Here is a 23,448-nt window from a genome sequence, read left to right on the forward strand (position 1 = left end):
CACTTAATGTTGGCCTGTACTTCAGAAAAGTAGATGCCAAACAAGAGTGGTCCCAGGACTGAACCCTGAGGTATTCCACTTGTCACTTGTCCGGAGCTTGATTTGGAGTCTTCTACTTTTACAGTCTGGGTTCTGTCAGTAAACCAGTTGGCAACCCTTCAAGTGATGTAGGGATTAATGCCCAGCTTAGTAAGTTTATCTGTGATTCCAGAGTGGGGGATGGTGTTGAAGGCCTTGGCAAGGTCCATATAGGCTGTGCGGACTGCCTTACCCTCAGCCACAGGTCTGGAGACTGATTCAAAGAAGTCATTCAAGTTCAGGAAACAAGATCATCCCTTCACAAACCCAAACTGGGTGGGGTCCACTGTTTGAAGGTTACTAATGTCTTTGTTTATAAGTTCCATGATAATACGTTCCATGTCCTTGCAGATCAGGCTCGTCAGACTGATGGGGTGATAGTTCCCAGGATCCAAGGTGTGCTGTATGCTGTGTTCGATGTTGTGATTTCGTGGTTGTGAGGTATCAGCGTTTTAATGGTTTAGACTTTATGCTGTCGAAATGCTGAAATTCCAGATTTCAGCAATATGAAGTGAAACCGTGTGTGTGTGTGTGTGTGTGTGTGTGTGTGTGTGTGTGTGTGTGTGTGTGTGTATATATATATATATATATATATATATATATATATATATATATATATAAAACAAAAGGGACTAAAAGCATTTCATTCCTTGCATCTTACTATCCATATCTATAAACAAGAGCATTCTGTTTCTCATTGTTTGTATTATTGTACGTTTAGTCTCTTCTCACATATCCTTATCTGCCAAAACAGGAACCTTTTAATCCCTACCCTTAAATGCTTTACCTGATGGTGTCCCATTAAATATGGTATTGCTGAATCTGTACATGAGTGTGTAAATAATTTACAGCTATAGCCTTTGTTTTATCTTTATTAATTTTTATATCTGTAAAGACTTGAATCTGTCTCAAAATTTTCCACAACACTGAGATGTCCTGCTCTGGATTTATCGGGTATAAATAAATATCATCTGCAAATAAAACCAACTCTTCTTGATTACCATACCAATTATATCCTTGCATTTCTAGGTCCCTTATTTTGTTTGCCAGTGGCTGTAAATGTAAAGCAAAGAACAAAGGGAAAAGAGGACTTCCTTGCCTGGGGCCTCTATTCAAACACAACTTATCAGAAAAGAATCTTCCCACTTTAATACTTGTCTCTGATCCTTCATATATCCTCCTAGTTAATCTTATTATTATTATCAAGAAATGCAAATGCTTCCACTGCCCTACTCATAAAATCCCAGCTTACTCTGTTGAATGCTTTCTCTGCATTAAGACCCACTATCAGTGTTATTTTCTTATATTCTTTTTTTCCTGTGGATCATCGTTCTATTAATGTTGTTAAATGTTTGCCATCCCTCATCAAAACTACCTTAACCCATACCTATCAATTTTGACAACAGTGTTACCATTCTTTTAACAAGTATAGACATAAACACTGTGTAATCATGGTTAAAAATTGTAATGGGTCTGTAAGAAGCTGAGCCTGATAAGTCTTTACAGTCTTTAAGTAATAGAGTCACTACAGCTTTCTTCCAAGATTTTGGTGCTTCCCTCACTTTTAAAATACTGTTAAATGCTTCCAGGTTTGTATTAATTTCTTCCCTCCTAACTACCAAACTTCCACAGGCATACTCTCTGTTCCTGGACACTTTTCTGAAGATTGACTATACATCTTAATTTTTATGTCATCTTTTATTTTAACAGTTAGTTGTTGAGGCTCATGTTTCTCTAACGTTGGCATAAATAAGCCTTCCATACATATTTTCATTTGTGCTCTTTCTTGATTTCTAAATTTCTCTGCTTTGTATTAATTTTCATAACATTTTTGAAGTATGTGTAATACCTTTACAATATATGTGGTTAATTTTATTGTTTTAGTGTACTAAGTTTGGCAACAACCCTTTCTACTTTCTGTGGCCTAAGAGTCCTTGTGCTTAAAGTTTTTGTGCTCTAGAGTTATCAAAAAAAATTTGTTGCCCAACAGCAGCCTTTCTCAACTCATGCATATTTTTCAGATACTCCTTTACTTTCTGTTTAAACACACTGCATTTGTGTCTTTTCTTTTTCTGTGAGATTTCTCTTATTCTCCAGTACTTTTACCTTTGTCAGCTCCTCTAAGTAATTCCTATCACGTAACCATATTTCTTTCTTTTTTAATTCTACCATATTTTAAACTCCATTTTCATTTTATCTTACTCACTGTCTATAACTTTTGTCTTCTCTAATAATTCTTGAGTAATTTCTACTACCCATTCCTTACATTCCTCTCTTTTTAACAGGTAGGTGAGAAAGCACTAGTATTCTGATTTTTACTTCATTACCCTGTTTTTATCTTGTTTTTTATCAGTTTATGATCCGAAATAGTTATTGTATGTGTGTTGAAACTTTCAGTTAAATGCACATCTTCCTATGAAATATGATTTCTGTCTAGTCTAGCCCAGTTATTGTACCTTGGGGAATGTTATGTAAATTTTCCTATTGCTGAATTCACATCTTCTGTACCAAATATTTTCATAAATTTCTTCAGAAATTTACCCTCTTTTATTATATTTTCCATTGTACAGCCCTTATGCATCCTCCATATTGCAAATCAAGTTCCAGTCCCCACCAATAAGTAAAATTGCCTGATGAAAACTAATTATTTCTTCCAAAATTGTCTTAAGGTTCATAATAGCAGTTTTTGGTGGAATGTAAGTACATGCCAGCATAATCCTCCTCCCTTGCTAGTAGCTCCTTATTACCACCAATCTACCATTATTGTCTTTTTTTCCTTCTCTGTCATTATTGGAGCTCCTCTAGCAGTTAGAATAATTACCCCCCTTTTTCTTTATCCTTGATATTGTGCTGAATGTACATCCTGAAATATTTTATTTGTCAAATGCACAGGCTCACTTATTCCCAGAAGTATCTCCTTCAGTATTGCTATTTGCACTGTGCATTTCTTAATAGAATTCAGTACACTTTCCTTTTTGTATATACCCATATGGCTGTTTACATTACACGATTATATGGATAGCGTGGCCATTATGATAAAAAAATATTGTTCTCATTTATTATGACAGTTTTTCTGAATGTTTATTTTCAACTTTTGTGTTTCATGCACACACTAATGTTTGGCAAGCTGATCTTTTATGCAGCCATTTCCTCTCATCTCCATTTAAACCCCTGTCACATTTTTTCAAGACTTTTTTTGTTCTAATGAAAATCCTCAAGCAAACGTCCTCTATTAACTTAAACACAAAAACTTCTGTACATCTTCAAATACTAACACTTTAACTTTCAGTAGTAACAGTTGCCCCAAATTAACAGCTGCATCCACAAACATTACTTAGCCTAACATTAAGGGCACCCATGCAAAGAGCATGCTACAGACTATGTTCCTTCACACACTGATTGCTATGTGTTCTTTTATTTTCTGTATTTTCATTTACAGTTGTGAAAAACAGCTTGTTTACTTTCAAAAAGCATTAACTTTTAACTCTAAGAAAAAGTGCACTGGCTATCTTTAAATAAAATTTAATTGTCCACTGTTCTGTTAAATGCATTAAATATTAATGCTGCTAGAGAGACTGCTATCTCTTATTCACTTATTTCAAGCTTTATTTTTCACTGACTTGCTTGCCGTTATACGTTTAAATGTTGCATTTCCCTCATCAAAGTATGCCCAGAACTCTCGAGATTAAATGTTTGCACCTGCAGACAGCTTGTTTCCATGAAAAAGTAGTAATTAGTCTTTGCAAATCTAACTCAGAACAGAATATACAACTGTCTTCATCTGCAGACTTCTTGATTCCCGCTGACCATTTGGTAATGGGGAAAAAAACAAGCTAATACCTGTGCAAACAGCATTTTGCTTGGCTTTTATCATTTTGTATTTTTTTCAGACCTACTTCTTTACAAAACAGTTGTTTATAATGTAAGCCAAGGCATTCACCATTTTAAAAATAAGAGGAAATACATTAATTCTGCATATAATGTAATCAATGCAATTTTACACCCCACCCTCATCCCAATGGCCCAAGATCACAGCATATTAACATTAAACTTTCTTTTGTCCAGCCTTTCTTCTGTTATACTGTAAAGCCTACATTTTTTACAACTACAAAAGTACTTGTTTACTTTAATATATTTAACATGTATAATAGTCACTGAAAAGACACTCCCCACATTTAAAATATCCCTGACTACACAAAACTAATTTACTATATAGAACATGCAATTTATATCATGAAATGTTTTCTACAAATGCTGTTAAGAACAAAATTTTTTTACGTATTGTTACATTTTTCCCTTTCACTGTCCTTCTAAACATTAATGACATAAAGTAGGGTATGTGCTTTATAGTCCACCAGCAAGTTTAACAAAATCAACGTGTCCACTTTTTCTTGCAAAGTCATATTTAAAAATGAGATTGATGTTTTATAGTCTCCAATTTATTTACTATTTTCAGAGATGCTGGTCTTCTTCCTGTTCATCTCCATCTCCCAACCCCATACTCCAGTTCATGTCCAAGGTACTCCTGATTCTTCTAGTCAACTCCTATGTTTTTTTTTCTGTCTCTCAAGCATTTTCCTTTTGAACATTTGAATAGGTTTCACTGGCAAAACATTTCTATGAGCTTTGTTTTCAAAAGAATGAGAAGCAGAGTCCCCATCTGTTGCTTGTCCTTTTTTTGTTGGATAAACTTAATTTCTTCCTTAGCAATTTCTGCATCCAGAAATGTGTTTGATCCTCCAGGAAAAAATATTCTGAAGACAGTGGATACATTAGCTTGAATCTCACACTTGCCTCTCAAAATTCCCTGATTGCTCGGGTGAATCTGTTTCTCTTCTGCCTGATGTACAGTGGCTAGTCATTTTCCACAAACACACTGGTGTCTCCGATTTTTAATAATTTTTCTTTCTGTCACAGTTTTATCAGGATCAGCTGTTTCTCCTGGTATGATTGCATCTTTACAAATATAGGTCTTGGCTAAAAACAGAATGCACTACAGCTGAACACTGCATAGTTGTAAGGGCATGTTTGAAGCATACACTCAATGTGCCCTTTCAATTAACAAATTCTGCTGTTAAATACCAGTTCATTTGCTTATTTGCACTTTCAAACAATTTTTACAGTCTGTTTCTTCTTGTTTCTCTGCTACAGGGAAAAATCTCAGGTTTCTCTTTGTGTTCCATCTTCTAACTCTACCATTTTTGAAACAGTTCTTTTAAAGACGTCTCATACTTAGACAGCCTTTTCTTCATTTCAGCCTATAATTTTTACAGTTTTTTCAGTTTGTCTGAATAGCTAATTAAAGCTTCTTCTATTTTTTCCAACATTTTGTTGGTTGAGTTGATATACTCCTTCAGTGTTTCATTTAATTGTAATCATCTCTGGGTACATTTGATTTATTGTTACTTCTAAGTGACTTGAAGCCATCTCTTGTACCAAAGCTGAAACTTGAACTACTTTTTGCTGAACGGCTGTAGGATTCTTCCCAGCCACTTTTTTTTTTCTCTTTACCTTTTTCTGGTTGATTTCTTTTCAGGTTTTCTTAGTTTCTTCTTGGCTAGCATCCAGGCAGTATACTTGCTAGCCAGAGGTGAATTTTACTCAAGCTGACAATATCAGTGGCTGTTATTTCTCAGTTTCTTTTTTTTTTCACACTGGGAGAGCTGAAATTAAACAGCCATCTTAGGTGTCCCATCATGACAGCTTAATTTTGATCTAGAAAGTAATAAGTAGTTCACATTGCAATTATGGCCCAGTGCACTGATTGTTACCCATTTTAGGAAGAAGTTTAGCAGTGAAAACATTCCTCTGTGAAATTAAAATTATAGGTCTGTTCTGCTTATGATGCTTTTTTTCTCTCAGTTGAAACTAGGTATATATTTCAGTTGTTCTGTTTATGGTTTATGCATTCTTTTTACAAAATTTGTCACGTGTTTGAAAGACCGCTGCACTCCAAATACAAGTTTCTCATCCCATAATGCATTTCCTCGCTACAGTTTGATCAATTCACTGCCTTGTAAAAATAATTTTTTTAGTAAGCTGTTTCTGCTTTCTGTGACATTTCAATGCTGTTTAGCTTTCTCAGTGCACACCATTTTAAGTTGACAAAATCTCACAGTACCATCTGCAGGAATTTGCTATTTCCCATTATAGTCAAGAATTGTTGTGCCAGGAAAAGCCTGTGTAGTTGGGTGATGCAGCCTTGCTATCTTTTATTCTCAATGGAATCGTAAACCTTACTAGCTTTGGGGTTTTCAGGTCTGTTTGTATCTTTGCTTTTATCAAGTGGCATTCAGATACAAACCAGACAGCCTGTCACAGTTCATTGAGCAGTGCCACCTTCAGAAGAGATGCATTTTGAAATCACAGCAGACAAGGTGAGTGCTGGAGGGTAATGTTTACTGTTTCAAGAAAGCAAACTCTTAGAAGGTATTCTGTAAATGAAGAAAGCCCAAATAAGTCTGTTCAGAGGATGCCAAAAATGAAAAACAAGAGGACATACCTTTAAATGTATAAAAACTGTCTTGGGATATACTTGAGTAAAACAGCAGCTGGTGCTCCTGTTCTGAGTGATGTGAGAATAACCTGAAAAACATGGATGTCAAAAATGTCATATTGTAGGACACAGAGTGCATTTAAGAGACTTAAACTTTAGCTGAAATACTATGGCAACCACTCGGTGGCAGAATGTATAATTTTAAACATAAGTAGAGCGATGCAGTAAGATGAGTGCCTTATAGAATATAAAGCTGTGATTAAAACATTTTTGTAATATTTTTAAGTTATCTGCCTTGACTGTTAAGCCAACTCATTGGCTCATTTTCCTGTGTGTTAGTGGTTGTGGGAGTATTTTCGTTGACAAATACCTTGCAGTATTCATATCTCTTTGCCAGGCACTAGGAGAAGATGGGCCATCATCCATGACTTGCTGAATTTTTATTGTATGTACACATTCCCCTTCATGTGTTAGCCAGCAGGAGTGGTACATTGACTGGCTATACTGAGTAGCCATGTCTGTGTGCCCTTACACCTATGCAGTGTTCAGCTGTAGTGCATTCTGTTTTTAGGCAGGCTTACCCCCAGCCATCTCTTTGCACAGGAGTATAACACTTGGCTTATATTCCTGATGTGGGACTTTATCATACTCCACCCATCCAGGATGGTGGAGTTGAACTTAACTGCTCACTTTCATCTCTGCCTGTTTAGCTTCTCTACTGCCTACACTGTAACTTAAAGCTGGGACATCCTGGGAATAGTCATTTCTAAAACCTTTATGCCATGGGTCAGCAAAGTCCAGAGTAATTTTTAAGTGATGCTTTAAAATACCTTGAAATCTGTCAATGCTATAGTCAGGGATATTGGTACATAGGAGCCCTCTTTAAAACAATTCTCATTGATTGCAGAGACGTCCATTTTAAGTGACAACACAATTCATTTAATTCTTTCTTTCTTTTTCTGGCACAAAGGTAATGTGTCCTCTGTTATTATATAGTTTTATTAACTTCAAAACTTCTGTTCTTTACTGAATTAAAAATGTAATAGTAACTTATAATGTTTGTTATTATTATGGTTTTGTTATTCCAGGTGGTGTGGATGCAGTCATGGGATTAGTTTAGGTGGAAATGGGGAGTTGGTGTGGAAAGGGGTACATGACCCTTGAAGTATTTTATATTATTTCCTTATGTCTCATAAATTTGATGTTTAAGGTTTTTACTTTAGGAATTTGGTTTCTCATGTTTTGTGTTTGACTTTGTCTCTTTAAAGTTTTCTTCTTTTTTTTTTTTTTTTTCAAAGAATAATCTCTAGCAAGAGTTCAAATGACGCAGCAGAGGTATTACTTAGTGTCTGATTTAGTGCCTATTTTTTAAATACCAAAAAGAGAGAATAAATATGACGGGAGTAGTGTTTAATAGAAAACATTAAACACTGCATTTCAAAAGATCTGAACTATGCATTTGATCGTTAAGTGTTTAATTAGAAAATAACTGCATGCAAGAACATCTGTTCCTTTTTGTAAACAAGACTTATTTTTTTAGTGCATTCTAGAACTTAGTTTATTATACCAGGTAATTGTGACTTAGATGCTGTCCACTATTTAAAAAAAAAATAATGATGGCAGTTTCAAAAGTGAGCTAGTGCAGTAAAGTTGGGGAGACAAGTCACTGTGCGTATGGCATGGGGAATACACAGGCACAGGACAACAGTAATCATGGTACTGTGGGGTCACCAGACTTAAATCATTGTTGCGCAATGCCACAGAACCAGAGGGTAAAGAATGTAGGATGGTGGACTTCAGCCAGCAAACATGGGGAAAAATATGAGGTGGGCAGAAACTAAGAACAGTGGAAAAGGTGTGCAGATATGTCGAGGAAAGGAATGAAAAAAATATCCAATTTGGTTTAACGGAGATGCAAGGGATGCAAGTTGATAATGACAATAAAAAACTATGTAGCAAGTTAGGGAGGTAAACAGTAAAAATACTATGAATCAAAAATGACACCAGGTCTGTTACTATGTGACCCCAGTAAAGGTGGCCAGGGGAAACTGGGGTAATGTTCTCAGATACACTGAGAAATAGGAAAAAAATCAGCATAGCATTACACTAGTGGAAATGTGGGGAGGAGCTGGCCCTGGTTACTGACAGTTGACATATTTGTAGAGTCTAACCTTAGAGTTACGAGTGATGCCACATTACTTTAGGATTGTTACTGTAGTATCTTTTCAGGTCTGGCTGTGGGATGGAGCCAAGAAAAGTTAAGATAAATGTTGTGGGGCATGTGACCACACCATATCTTCCTGCAGCAGTGGTCTTTCCAGTCATACTTGATTTGTTTCTATGACAGTCACCACTTAGGTTGACAGGAGAGCTGTGAACATTTGCTGTATGTGGATGTCAGCAAGATCTTTGGCACTGTGCCTCCTTTGCTGTATGTGGATGTCAACAAGATCTTTGGCACTGTGCCTCTTAGGAGTCTTGTGCAAAAATGCATGGATGAGTCAAGGCAGCAAGGACATAGTGAAACAGTTAAGGAGGAAATATCTGGAGAAATCCCTTTTTATCAGTGGAGTGCCACAAGGCTTAGTGTTGATATTGGTCCTGTTTAGCATGCTTATGTCAGAAATCACACTTGAGTTGAGGGAAAAGATCTTTTTTGTTGATGTTGATGATGGTGATGTAATGATCAATGCAGTGGTAACAATTGTAGGGGCACATCTCTTGCAAGACTTGGTGTGGTTGGCAGGGTAAACAAATCAGGTGTAGCTGGGTTTTAAGTAAAAAAAAAAATGCAAAGGCATGACTGTGGTGGCATGGAGTCCATGAGAAACCCACATGCTTAAGGGGATGTCCCTAAGGAGTACAGTGAAAGGAAGGGATCTGGAGGCTATCCCCTCTAGAATGAACTTGATAGTACAGTGTGAAAGGGTATTTGTGATGTGATGCATGTAATGCTGTGGTACATAATAGCAGGAGCATATTCTTAGGTGTTGAAGTCATTCTTTATTATACAGGGCAGTAGTAAGGCAACATCCAGAATGTTGTGCCCAGTTCTGATAACCAGAAAGAAGGGAAGCCAGTCTAGCTGAAAGTGGACAGCACATACTTAATGGAACAGTAGTGGAGAAGCTCTGGTATGAAAGAAAAATGTGAACATGTTGGTATGTTACTCTACAAAACTGGAAACAAAAAGTGAGAATGAGAGATGTGATTTAGATGCATTACATGGTCACCCATGCTGCAGGTGGGGGTGGGTGGAGTTAGAGATTAATAACAGAGAATTGGAGAAGGGGATATTTATCGCAACTATGAACAAGATTATTTGAGTCTAACATGAGAAATTACTGTTTGACAGAATGTATGGTGGATCCGTTAAACTCAGCCAGAGGGTGGTGTACAGTGAATCCAAACAGAGCCTTTCAGTGATAGGAACAAGTAGAAACAAGATGGGTAAGAGTGTATGGGAGGTGCATCTGTCTAGGGGATTGCTATGACAACAGCAGACTTCATAGGTTATAGGTTTTCTTCCACCTCTTTCTTTACATTTTGATATGCGTACACCATCATTCATTTCCAAATGCAACAAAGTCAAAGGTACTGTACTTCAGCGTATGGCATGTTGTCTGAGTTTATGCAATCTGTCAGAGCATCAAGGTTGTGAGGGTTTAATTTCTTCAGTTTTTGCTTTGACTGTCTGACTCTGAAAAAAAGATTTAGAGGTACTTTGCATGGTGGCTATACCCAATTAACCAGTGAATAAAGTAAATAAAAATTTTGGGAGTGCAGTGACTCCTTATTTGATTGTTTGTGTTAGCTGTCATTAAATCTTATTAATAAACCAGGCCTAATCTTTTGCTTTTATAGGAGTATCCATGTGATTCGGAGGCGGTTTGAAGATGTGATTGAAAGAGCATCTCTAGATGAAAAAAGAAGACTCTTCATGTAAGTTCAAAAATACTTACTCTAATTTGTAGTTTTGTTGTAGTAGTTTTCAATGTGATTTACTGCATTTGCATTCATTCTAACACCTAAGTTCTTCACAGTTACGACAGCTGCCAGTCTGTTGGGAAGGCACACAAAGGCTTTCCCGTGTGATTTCCCCCTCATCTACTTGGCTGTACCATAACAGCACATCTATCTGGCATGGACTCCATGTACTGCACCACCTAGAGTTCTCACTAGGTGTCATCCAAGTACCAAGTCAAGCCAACTCCCTCCTTCCCTCCCCAAGAATGAACAAGTCAAATGCCACTCACCCACCCATCCTCTCTCCCCCACTCCCAGTAGTACCTGTGCCAGCTAATCAAACATGGGTTGTCACCAGGGATTTATAACAGAGTACAAATAAAAGATCAGCTCTGGTAGAATTGAGTCTAATTGAGTCTAGACTAGACGTTGCTGTTATAAAAAATAGTAAAAAGGATAATTAGTAGGGCATATAAAATATTGCATGGTAACTATAAGAATCAGAAGAAGTTGGAAAATATTGGGAAGAGATTGAATGGAAAGGCACAATATAAAGGAGCAAAGGGAAGACTTGTCTGCATATATCAACTGGACATAAGCTGATTTAAGTATATTTTCTGCACTTTTTTAAGATTTGAGTGAATAAATATTGTGTGTCTTGGATTCAGTAAATATTGTGGGCGTCTCTGAATCTCTGCAGTTAGCCATCTGAGCTCACTGAAAGTTGTTAGACTGCTTTGAAATTCCTTTGCTAGTGTTAATTAGCTTGGGGGTTTCTGCTAACATTAAAATCTGTGTTGGTTACATTTCTAGTAATCATTTTAAATCGAGTTGCCGGCTACTGAGACTTGTCTGCATATATCAACTGGACATAAGCTGATTTAAGTATATTTTCTGCACTTATTTAAGATTTGAGTGAGTAAATATTGTGTGTCTTGGATTCAATAAATATTGTGTGTGTCTCTGAATCTCTGCAGTAGTTCCCCACCCACTCTCCCTGTTTCTTGTTGTGGTGTTAATCTTTGTGGCTTTGGAATTGCCCGCCTCTGAAATATCTTTTTGCACACTCCTCCTGGACCCATCTCATTCGCTCACTCAACTGAGTACAGTGAAATCATATTTTGATTTTGGATACTCTTACCAGTCCCATCTCCTCTGCAGTGTACAGAGAGAGCACTTGGGAAGGGCATTCCCCTATAGTATCTTAATCTGCTCTGTTTCCTTCATCAAAAAAATAAATAAATAATTTTTTGCACTTTAACTGCCTTACTGTATTTGTGTTTCTTCCTACTTTATTACCTTATTTTGCTTTTGCCTCTTTTAAAAGTACTCAATTAAATTTATTCTGCTGCCTTTATTACTGCTTGTTAGTAGCCTGATTAAATTGTAACTGTTATTCTAAGGCCCTTGGTTTAAGCACTTGGGCTTCAAACCAGTTGTTTTACATTAAGAAGGTTTGTGATCTGCACTGTTGTGGCAGGACACGTAGCGTACATCCTTCTAAGTTGGGAACTGCTGATTGAAGGCTCAGTGTCTGTTATTCTAAAAGTGTATTAGTTCTAGGTTAAGGACTTGGGCTTCAGGCCAGTTATTTTACATTAAGAAGGTTTGTGGTCTGCACTCTTGTGGGAGGAGAGGCTAGATTCTGCCCTTCTGAGCTGGGAATTTCTGGTTAAAGGCTTATTGCGCATGCTTACTTGAACTGTTTCTTTCTGAAATCGGTACGCCTTGTTTGCTGTAGCATAGACTAGATTCAGGCCGGCTGGATCTAGCTTTGTTTGTATGAATTGTGCACTGACCCAGGCCATCTTTTTTGGAGAAGGTTTCTCTGTACCCTAGTGGCAGGACAGTGCAGTTAGAACTTGTCTGATTGAAGACTGCTGGAACAGAGCTCAGTTTTAAGCTTTTTAACTGGTCAATTGGGTAAAGTGTTGTTTTGATTGTATCTGCTCGATTTTCTGGGAAAAAAAAAAATATATATATATATATATATATATATATATATATATATATATATATATATATATATACTTCTTTCTCGCCTTTCTGAACTAGTATAGTCCAGTTTTCATGTTATTGCTGAATCCAGGGTTGTGTTACAAGTTTCTGTGTTGCCATACCCTACTTGGATAGAAGGAAGTTTCTCTATTCACCTGTGAGAGAGGGGAGCTTTGCGCAGGCTATCTGTCCCTGGAGGAGTGGTTTCAGCCCAGAAGTTGGTAGTTTATTGGCCTTTTTGGGCTAATTTTGATTGTATCTGCTCTATTTTCTGAAAAAAAAATGATATATTTGTTTCCCACCTTTCTGAACTAGTATAGTCCAGTTTTCAGGTTATTGCTGAACCCAGGGCTGTGTTACATGTTTCTGTGTTGCCATTACCTTACTTGGATAGAAGGAAGTTTTTCTGTTCACCTGTGAGAGAGTGGAGCTTTGTGCAGCCTATCTGTCCCTGGAGGAGTGGTTTCAGCCCAGAAGTTAGTAGTTTATTGTCCATTTTGGGATAATTTCTATCTCTTTCACTTTCCTGCTATAAAAACCTCATTTGCACAGTTTTTACGCTTATATTCCACTCAGCAAGTGCCTTACAGGTTTTCTGCAGAGTCTACAGCAGCAGAGAGACAAAAGAGTGACTTTGGAGTGATTAAGTATCAGTTTTCTGCTTTTCTTGCTGTCTTAACTAATTCTGCCTAAAACGCCAGTTTTTTTTTTCTTAGCGAATCTGTGATATAAAAAGTTTGTTATTGTATACAACTCCGCACAGCTCCTCGTGGTGTCCTGCAGAGTGATACAGGCAACTGGTAGGCTACACACAAGTGCGCTAGCCAAATTAAAGCATTTACTGTGTTTCTGTACCTAATTTCTGCTACTTAAAAAAAAAAAAAAATATCCTTGTTTCCCGCCTTTACTGAACTAGAATAGTCCAGTCTTCAGGTATTGCTGATCTCTGGGCTGTGTCATAGTTCCTGTGTTGCCCATATCCTTATTTGAATAGGAGGAAGCTTCTTTGTTCACCAGTGAGAGTGGGGAGCTCTGAGCAGCCTATCTGTCCCTTGAGGAGTGGTTCCAGCCCAGTAACTTGTAGCTTATTGGCCATTTTGGGACATTTCCTATCTCTTTCTAACCCCCTGCTTTAAAGCCAGCTTTAGCTCGCTTGTAATTTAAAGTTTGTCCTGTTTGTTGCATTTACCTGTTGAGGCTACACACTCAAGTGCGCTAGCCTGTGTTGCATATTTATTGCATTTTCCTGCTGTTTGTTGCAAAAAAGAAAAATAAAAAAAACCAAAAAAATTATCCTCGTTTCCCGTCTTTCCTGACCTAGAGTAGTCCAAATACAGGCTTTGCTGTATTCTGGACTTTTGGAAAGTTCCTGTGTTGCCCATTTCCTTTCTTGGATAAAGGGAGGCTTCTTTGTTCACCAGTGGCAGTGGGGAGCTTAGAGCAGCCTATCTGTCCCTGGAGGAGTGTTCCCAGCAGAAGAATCTGGTAGTCTATTGGCCGTTTTGGGCCAATTTCTAGCTCTTTAAAGTCTCCCTGTATAAAACCCGCTTTGGCGCATTTTTTGCGCTTGTTACTACTCAGCCAAGCTCCTCGTGGTCCTGCAAAGTGGTGCTAGCAGCAGAGAGGCTAAAAGAGCGACTGCTAACCTGATAAAAGTGTTTTCCTGCTACTACCTGGGCGACTGTCCAATCTAGCTAAACTGCAAGTATTTCTGCATTCTTGAACTGTTTTAAACTGTTTAAAGTTGTTTTTGCACCTGCACTTTTAAAGTTTGCCCTGTTTGTTGCATTGACCTGTTGAGGCTACACACTCAAGTGCGCTAGCCTGTGTTACATATTTATTGCATTTTCCTGCTGTTTGCTGCAAAAAAGAAAAAAAAAATTATCCTTGTTTCCCGTCTTTCCTGACCTAGAGTAGTCCAAAGACAGGCTTTGCTGTATTCTGGACTTGAAAATTCCTGTGTTGCCCATTTCCTTTCTTGGATAAAGGGAGGCTTCTTTGTTCACCAGTGGCAGTGGGGAGCTTAGAGCAGCCTATCTATCCCTGGAGGAGTGTTCCCAGCACAAGAATCTGGTAGTCTATTGGCCGTTTTGGGCCAATTTCTAGCTCTTTCAAGTCCCCCTGTATAAAACCCGCTTTGGCGCGGTTTTTGCGTTTGTTACTACTCAGCCAAGCTCCTCGTGGTCCTGCAGATTGGTGCTAGCAGCAGAGAGGCTAAAAGAGCGACTGCTAACTTGATAAAAGTGGGGGTTTTTTGCTGCTACTACCTGGGCGACTGTCCGATCTAGCTAAACCGCAAGTATTTCTGCTTCTTGAACTGTTTTAAACTGTTTAAAGTTGTTTTTGCACCTGCACTTTTAAAGTTTGCCCTGTTTGTTGCATTTACCTGTTGAGGCTTCACACTCAAGTGCGCTAGCCTGTGTTACATATTTATTGCATTTTCCTGCTGTTTGTTGCAAAAAAAGAAAAAAAAATTATCCTTGTTTCTCGTCTTTCCTGACTTAGAGTAGTCCAAATACAGGCTTTGCTGTATTCTGGATTTTTGGAAAGTTCCTGTGTTGCCCATTTCCTTTCTTGGATAAAGGGAGGCTTCTTTGTTCACCAGTGGCAGTGGGGAGCTTAGAGCAGCCTATCTATCCCTGGAGGAGTGTTCCCAGCTCAAGAATCTGGTAGTCTATTGGCCGTTTTGGGCCAATTTCTAGCTCTTTCAAGTCCCCCCTGTATAAAACCTGCTTTAGCGCGGCTTTGCAAGATTTTGCGCATAGCGCAGCATCGGGCAACAACGCTTTATTGGGTTTAAACCATTCTTGGCTCCACAAAGTCTGCTCTTCACTTTTTCCCTTAGAACTGATCTAGTTCTCATAATAAACACCCTTTTCCTACTCTAAAGCCTGGCATTTGCTCACTAAAGCAATTATATAAGTCAGCACTCAAAAATTAAAAGCACTACACCCTCACAAACTCCCCTTGAGTACCTTGTTCCCCATTGGCCCTTTTTTCAATTATAAAGGAATTCCCAATACTATTCTAGCATGTCCAGAGGTCAGTTGTCAATCTCCTCTCCGGTCCAGCTGGTGAATCTGGGAATCTTGAGGCAATGTTACAACTGCCTCATGTACACAGACAACCCTCTCCTCCTCCCAACAAATTCCAACATGTGAGAGATGCAACCATATAGCCAAACTAGAGGCTAAGCTCTCTCAACTCAGTACTGGCGTAACCAGTCAGGAGGAGAAGGAAACCACACTCACTACAATTCCAGTCTCACATAGACCTACCACGACAGCAAACCAAACACATAAACACACAAAAACATACTCGGAGGCTCTAAATAAAAATCTGCCTAAGCAACAGAGACCTCCAAAGCAGACACCCAAGCAACCGCTACCTCAAAACAAAACATGTGCACCACATAGCTCACAAAGCCAGTGTGCCGAACAGTCACAGCCCTTAAGGCTAAACAACACACCTGATACACTTGTAATAGGTGACTCTATCGTCAGGCACAGTGACGTCCCGCTCACCAGGCTGAACAAGGAGAAGGTCACGGTGAGCTGCCTGTCGGGCGCTAGGATCCGCCACATAACACAAGCACTCAGGTCACTTCAAGGCAAGTACAAATATGACTCGGTCATTGTCCATGCTGGTGTGAATGACCTGAGATGTACCTTCCTGGACTACATGAAAAGAGACATAGAGGAGCTCTCTGAGCATGTAGCCCAGGCCGGTATGACCCTGACCTTGAGTAGCATCTTACCCTCACGAAGAATGATGCCACAATATGAAGACAAGATGATCAATTTCAACAATTGGCTTAAGTATTGGTGTCATTCAAAGGGGATCCAATGCCTGTCAGCCTGGGATGACATGCTCGACAAGCCACGATGCTTCGCTAGGGACAGCTTGCACCTGTCACCCCTGGGCTTTCGGATATTGGCAAAGGCTCTTGCCACCCCCATAGTGCCTTTTTTAGGCAAGGCTCAAAAGACAAACCCACCTCCATAGGTATCACAAGGGATAAGAAACTAAGAGTAATGCTACTCAATGCCAGAAGTCTAAACCTCAAGATGCACTCACTCAAAACTGTCCTTAGCATGGAGAACATCGATATCTGTGCAGTAACAGAAACCTGGTTCAAGGCTCTCGAGAGCACCCCAGCACTACCAGGTTATACCTCATACCATGTTTTTCGGCCCCAAAACTTGGACCGAACCACAAAAGGTCGGGGAGTAACAATATTCGTCAAAGATACCTACACCTACAGGTTGGTGGCACAGCACGAAGCATCAGAGACTATCCATGTGCAACTAACAGTGGGTAAAACTGCCTTCCAGTTTATAGCCTGCTACAGACCACCCTCCCAAACCCAGGAACCCCACTCGGCCTTCCTGAGAACACTGGAAAATATGAAGGTCTCTCCAAACACCATTATATTGGGCGACTTCAACTACCCAAACATAGACTGAGAGCATTACTCTAGCTCCAACACCCTAGCCCAAAGGTTCCTAGAATTTATAAACTCAAATGCTATGGAACAGCTTGTTACCACGCCCACAAGAGGGGAAAACTTACTGGACCTGATCATCACCAATATGGGGACTCTATGCTCCAGACCAGAAGTGTATCCCTCACTGGTAAGATCAGACCATAAACTAATCTCACTAGATATTCACATCCCAACCCCAGCCCCTGCCCAGAAAACCACAGTGAAAAACTTCTCTAAAGCAAATTTCACACTCCTCAAAACCGAGGTGGAATCCTTCAAAGCCCCTGGGCCTGTGGAAAATACGGCCCAGACCGCAGAATCCTTTATAAACGCATTCTGTGAACACCTTCAGGAATGCATGGATCATGCAATCCCAAACAAAACCAAGACCCAATCCTCCAAAGGCAGGCGTCCTGTCTGGTGGACCCCAGCCATAAACAAACTATACAATAGAAGGAGGAAGCTACTACATGATAGAGCAAAATCCCAAAAAGGGAAGGCATCTCTGATCAGTATTAGCAAAAACTACGGGCACTCATAAAATTGTCTAAGGCCAGCTTCGAGAGAAAAATTGCACAGGACACTAAGGATAATCACAAGGCTTTCTTTAGTTATGTTAGAAACCTGGGTGGGAATTCCCAGATATGCTCAGAATTAGTCCAAAATGACAAAAAATACACCGAACCCACAGACATTGACAACATCCTAGCTGACAGGTTCAGCACAAACTTCTCCCTCCCTTCCCCACCAAAAGGGCAAATATCTATCCCAGCAGAGTGCTGCCCCCCTGACATCTCAGATGCTCAGGTAAGAGCCGCCCTCTCTAAAGCAAAAAACACAGCATGAATGGGACCAGACGGTGTCCCGGGCTGCGTCCTACATGAACTCCAAGAAGAACTAAACCCAAACATAAAACTACTGTTCAGTCTCAGCCTTACTACAGGATATGTACCCAAAGAGTGGCGTACAGCAACAGTGGTCCCTCTCCACAAAGGTGGCGCCTCAATGGATCCTGGAAACGATCGCCCCATAAGCCTGACTAGCTTGGTCTGCAAAGCTATGGAAAGGATCATCATGGACCTCATAAATAAAGATATTGGGGGCTTACAGACACTGGATCCTACCCAGTTCGGCTTTGTTAAGGGCAGATCTTGCCTCTTAAACCTGGTTGATTTCTTTGAAACAGTCACCAAGGCCATTGACGAGGGGAAGGTGGTCCACACAGCCTACCTGGACCTCGCAAAAGCCTTGGATACAATACCCCACTCGGGCATTATAGATAAGCTCACCAGCTTAAATATAAACCTCTATGTCACTAGATGGGGTTGCAAACTGGCTCAAGGACAGAACCCACATGGTTAGAATTGCTGGAGCCATGTCAGACTCCAAACCAGTTACAAGTGGCGTCCCACAAGGCTCAGTCCTGGGACCTCTCTTGTTCGGTATATATTTCTCGGAGGTACAGGCCAACATGGAAGGACTGTGGCTGACCAAGTTCGCAGATGACTGCAAACTGGGCACCATAATCGACTCTCCATCCGACACAAGCATCCTACAAAAGGGCTTCGTAGAAATAGACAATTGGTGCCAGAGCCATGGCCTCAAGCTAAACGCCAAAAAGTGTATAGTCATCCCCTTCGGCAAAAACAAAGTGCCCACAAATTACCACATAGATGGTAATCCATTAAGTACGGAAGAAGTAATTAGGGACCTGGGGACCCAAGTTGATAGCAATCTCTCATTCGACAACCACATGGCCAAAGTGGTTAGAAAATCATTTTATATAGCCCATCTAATCATGAAGGGATTCACATCTAGATCAGGGGAGGTCATCGTGCCTCCTTACTCATCCCTCATCAGGCCCATAATTGAGTACAATGCCCCTTTTGGGATGTACCTTACCAGACACCTGCAGCAACTGGAAAGACCCCAAAAGTACCTCACCAAGAGGATCATAGGGCTCAAACAGATGCCATATGCTGCCCGGTTAAAGAAACTCCAGCTCTACTCAGTGGCATACCGCCTGCTCAGAGGCGATCTGTGCCTGACGTATAAAGCCATGTCCAACCCGGAATTAATGGACATGCTGCACCTCAGAAAATCCAAATCCCATCGAGCTACGCGCTCGAGAGACTTGAACCTCAGCACTGAAATAAATAGGACATGCTGGAGGGACAGATTCATAACCCAGGGGCTCCCTTCACTCTGGAATAAAATCCCAGTCCAGGTTAGGCAGAGTCCCTCATTGACACTGTTCAAGAGAAATCTTGATGAGTGGACGGGAGATCGTAGATTTACTCCGGGTATCAGTTCTGTGTCACTGTTAGACAGATGCACAGTATACTAACCTCGAAAAAGGGCATAGCAAAATTCATTTTAAAATGGGTGGCGAAAGCCAAACACACTCTGGCTAGGCTTGTAAATGCCCTAGGGCAGATAGCCTAGTATGAACCTATGAACCTATATGGCACCCAAGTATGCATCAATGTGCAGAAGGTTAAGGATTTTTTGGGAAGTGTTCACATAAGTATTTTCATAGCCCAAGCAAATTTCAGTAAAATTTTCCTCCGGTAGATAGCAGATGCTGAAGCAGTGATGGGAAAGAGAAGTGTAATTGGGAACATGTTTCTAGAAATGTAAAAAGCTAGTAGATTTTTTTAAATTTGTACAGAATACTTTGTCAGAAATATTGGGGAAAATTATTCTTTGAGTTTGCAAACAGGATCTAAATTGTCCAGCATAGTAGGGCCTTACTGAGATTAATGCTGTTGGCTATAAAAAAAAAATAAAAAAAAGCAGTTACCAGAAAATCAAAATTTGAATTGACTGTGATTGAAGTACTGAATATTGTAAAGGAGATAAGAGAACTGGAAGCGAGATATTTAGAAAAGGCAAGGAGCACATAACTGGAATCCATGGGAGCAATATATACCAGTGTTCAGTAGGAGGAGGAGGAGTGAAATTTAAGGACAGTCAGGAATTGAGCAATCTTATGTAATTAATGTTAGAGTGAATCAAAGTAACAAAGGAATATTAGTATGGCTTGTGTTCTGTTCCTGTATGTGTACTTATGTTGGTTTAAAAATCTGCAGTGTTTAATAAATATGTTAACAATCAAACACAGAACTTGTGTAGAAAAAAAAATTAGTTTTGTCTCAAACATCATCATGTACAAGAAAAAAAGAGTTTTGCCTCAAATGAATGTTTTCTGTTATGTGTTCATGGAATACATCAACATTTTGGGTCAAAACATTCCATTTATTCCCTTGCCTTCTTTACCATCTCCCAGTCCTAGGTGTATTTTTCTGACATTGTAGAGTTCTCTTTTTAGTTATTAACTGGTGTTTTTTAGGCTAGGTGTTCTTTTTCTGCTGTTTGACAGTGTCTTGTTTTATACTATTTGTGTGTTGAACTTACATTATGGAGAGTAAAACTTTCAGAAAGTTCAAGTGTGGGCCTAAAAGTTCATCCCAGCACAAGCAAACCTTGTGTGTGTTTGGCTTAGGGAAAACATGTTCCAGTTCATTGTGAGATCTGTCACTTTTATCATTGCCATTCTAAAAGACAGGTTCCTGCTCCCTAAGTTAAATGAGAGCTGTATGTTTACTCTCAGTGGGCTTTTAAGCCTAAGAGCTAACTTGTTATGAGCCCTGTTGGCATCAAGCCCATGCCAGATAAGGCTAGAGATACAGTAGACTAGAAAGAGAGGTTCAAGACACAAAGCTGATGGAGGTTACATGCCAGGTGAATGGTGGTCTGCAGTGGTCATCCCTGTTAATAAGGGTGGACCATTAATTGACCCTAGGAGCTGCAAACCCATCAGTCTGACAAGTCTGATATGCAAAGCCATGGAACAAATTATCATGGAAGTGTTCAACATGGATGTTGACAAAAACCTACAGACGCTGGACCCATCCCAGTTTGGCTGTAACAGAAGGTTTTGCCTACTCAACCTAGTAGACATCTTTGAGAGGGTCACCAAGGCCAAGGATGAGGGGAGGCGGTGAATGCCACCTACCTTGACTTGGCATGGCATTTGATACAATACCCCACTTGGGTATTGTCAACAGAATCTCAGAGCTGGGCATAAATCCCTACATAACTCACTGGATTGCTGTCTGGCTCACAGATAGGACCCAAAAAGTCAGGATCAGTGAGACCAACTCCACCAAGAGACCGGTTACCATCAGAGTACCCTAGGGCTTTTTTTTGTGCCTGTTCTTGTTTGGCATCCGCTTCTTGGAAGTAAAGGCTAAAGTCAAAAGCGTCTGGCTCACTAAATTCACAGATGACTGTAAACTGGGAGCCATCATAGATTTCCCCTATGAGAACAACATCCAACAAAAGGGTGTAGCATAAATAAATGACTGATGCCAAAGCCTCGAATTAAAACTCAGCACAAAAAAATGCATTATAGTGCCCTATGAGAAATTGTCCACCCAAACTAATTATTCTATTGATAGAATACCCCTAAGAGTTAACCTGATAGTTAGGATCTGGGAATATATATAGACAGTAATGTGATTTCAACCCAGTACGCCAAAATAGTAAGAAAGTTATTCTATGCCACCGGACTCATAAGCAAAGGTATGCCATCCATGTCCAAGGAAGTTATAGTACCACTCTACTCTGCCCTTATTAGACCCATCATTGAGTACCACTGGGGATGCACAAGCCAGTGCATTTCTTTGTGCCGGTTCCAAACCCGAATAAATGGGAAGGGTTGTGTCAGGAAGGGCATCCGGCATAAAACTTGGTCAAATTATTTATGGGAACACCAGTAAATATTTACATACTGGATCAGTTGAGGTCCGGGTTAACAACGACCGCCACCAGTACTGTTAGACAACAGGGTGCTGGTGGAAATTGGGCTACTGTTGGCCGAAGGAGGAGAGGAGGTGGAAGACATGGCCGAAGACAGGAAGAGAAGAGAAAGGCTAGGACTGTGGTAGTGAGGGTCGGAACTTTGAATGTAGGCAGTATGACTGGTATAGAGAGAGAGCTAGTCAATATGATGGACAGAAGGAAGGTTGGTATATTATGTGTGCAAGAGACCAGATGGAAGGGGAGTAAGGCTAGGTGTATCGGAGGTGGGTTCAAATTGTTTTATCATGGTGTGGATGGGAGGAGAAATGGCATAGGAGTTATCCTGAAGGAACAGTATGCCAAGAGTGTTTTGGACGTGAAAAGACTGTCAGATAGAGTGATGTTTATGAAACTGGAAATTGATGGTGTAATGATGAATGTTGTTAGTGCATATGCTCCACAAGTTGGGTGTGCAATGGACGAGAAAGAAAAATTTTGGAGCGAGTTGGATGAAGTCGTGATGACTGTATCCAAGAGTGAGAGAGTGGTGATTGGAGTAGATTTCAGTGGGCATGTTGGTGAAGGGAGCAGAGGGGATGAGGAAGTGATGGGTAGGTATGGTGTTAAAGGAATGCAGAAGGTCAGATGGTAGTGCATTTTCCGAAAAGGATGGACATGGCTGTGGTGAATACGTATTTTAACAAGAGGGAGGAGCATAGGGTGACATACAAGAGTGGAGGAAGATGCACACAGGTGGATTATATCTTATGTAGGAGGGCCAGTTTGAAGGAGATTGGAGACTGTAAAGTGGTGACTGGGGAAAGTGTAGTTAGGCAGCATAGGATGGTGGTTTGTAAGATGATGATCAAGAAGAGGAGGAGGAGTGTGAGGGCAGCACCAAGGATCAGATGGTGGAAATTGAAAAAGGGTAATTGTGAGGTGGAGTTCAGGGAAGAGTTAAGACAGGCACTGGGTGGCAGTGAAGAGTTACCAAATAGCTGGGTGACTACAGCAGAGCTAGTAAGGGAGACAGCTAGAAAGGTGCTTGGTATGACATCTGGACAGAGGAAGGACAACAAGGAGACATGGTGGTGGGATGAGAAAGTATAGGAGAGTATACAGAGAAAGAGGTTGGCAAAGAAGAAGTGGGATTGTCAGAGAGATGAAGAAAGTAGACGAGTATAAGGAGATGAGGTGCATGGCAAAGAGAGAGGTGGCGAAGGCTAAGGATAAGGCATATGAAGAGTTGTATGAAAGGTTGGACACTAAGGAGGGAGAAAAGGACCTGTACTGATTGGCTAGACAGAGGGATCAAGCTAGGAAAGATGTGCAGCAGGTAAAGGTGATAAAGGATAATGAGGGAAACATACTTACAAGCGAGGAGAGTGTGTTGAGCAGATGGAAAGAGTACTTTGAGGGTTTGATGAATGAAGAGAATGAGAGGGAGAGAAGGTTGGATGATGTGGGGATAGTGAATCATGAAGTGCAATGGATTAGCAAGGAGGAAGTAAGGATAGCTATGAAGAGGATGAAGAATGGAAAGGCTGTTGGTCCAGATGACATACCTGTGGAAGCATGGAGGTGTTTAGGTGAAATGGCAGTGGAGTTTTTAACCAGA

General features: G+C 40.1%; 1 protein-coding gene across 1 annotated transcript in view; it reads left to right on the forward strand.

The window, feature by feature from the left end:
* Window positions 1–23,448, forward strand: part of GSS (glutathione synthetase) — an 880,848-nt gene that overhangs the window by 429,036 nt on the left and 428,364 nt on the right. Inside the window, exon 7 of the mRNA XM_044090175.1 lies at window positions 10,439–10,516. Within this exon, the coding sequence (XP_043946110.1) occupies window positions 10,439–10,516 (78 nt within the window). The remainder of the gene's footprint in view (window positions 1–10,438; window positions 10,517–23,448) is intronic.

This window comes from Protopterus annectens, chromosome 12.part0, assembly GCF_019279795.1.
Source record: "Protopterus annectens isolate FY-2018-M chromosome 12.part0, PAN1.0, whole genome shotgun sequence".
NCBI lineage: Eukaryota > Metazoa > Chordata > Ceratodontiformes > Protopteridae > Protopterus > Protopterus annectens.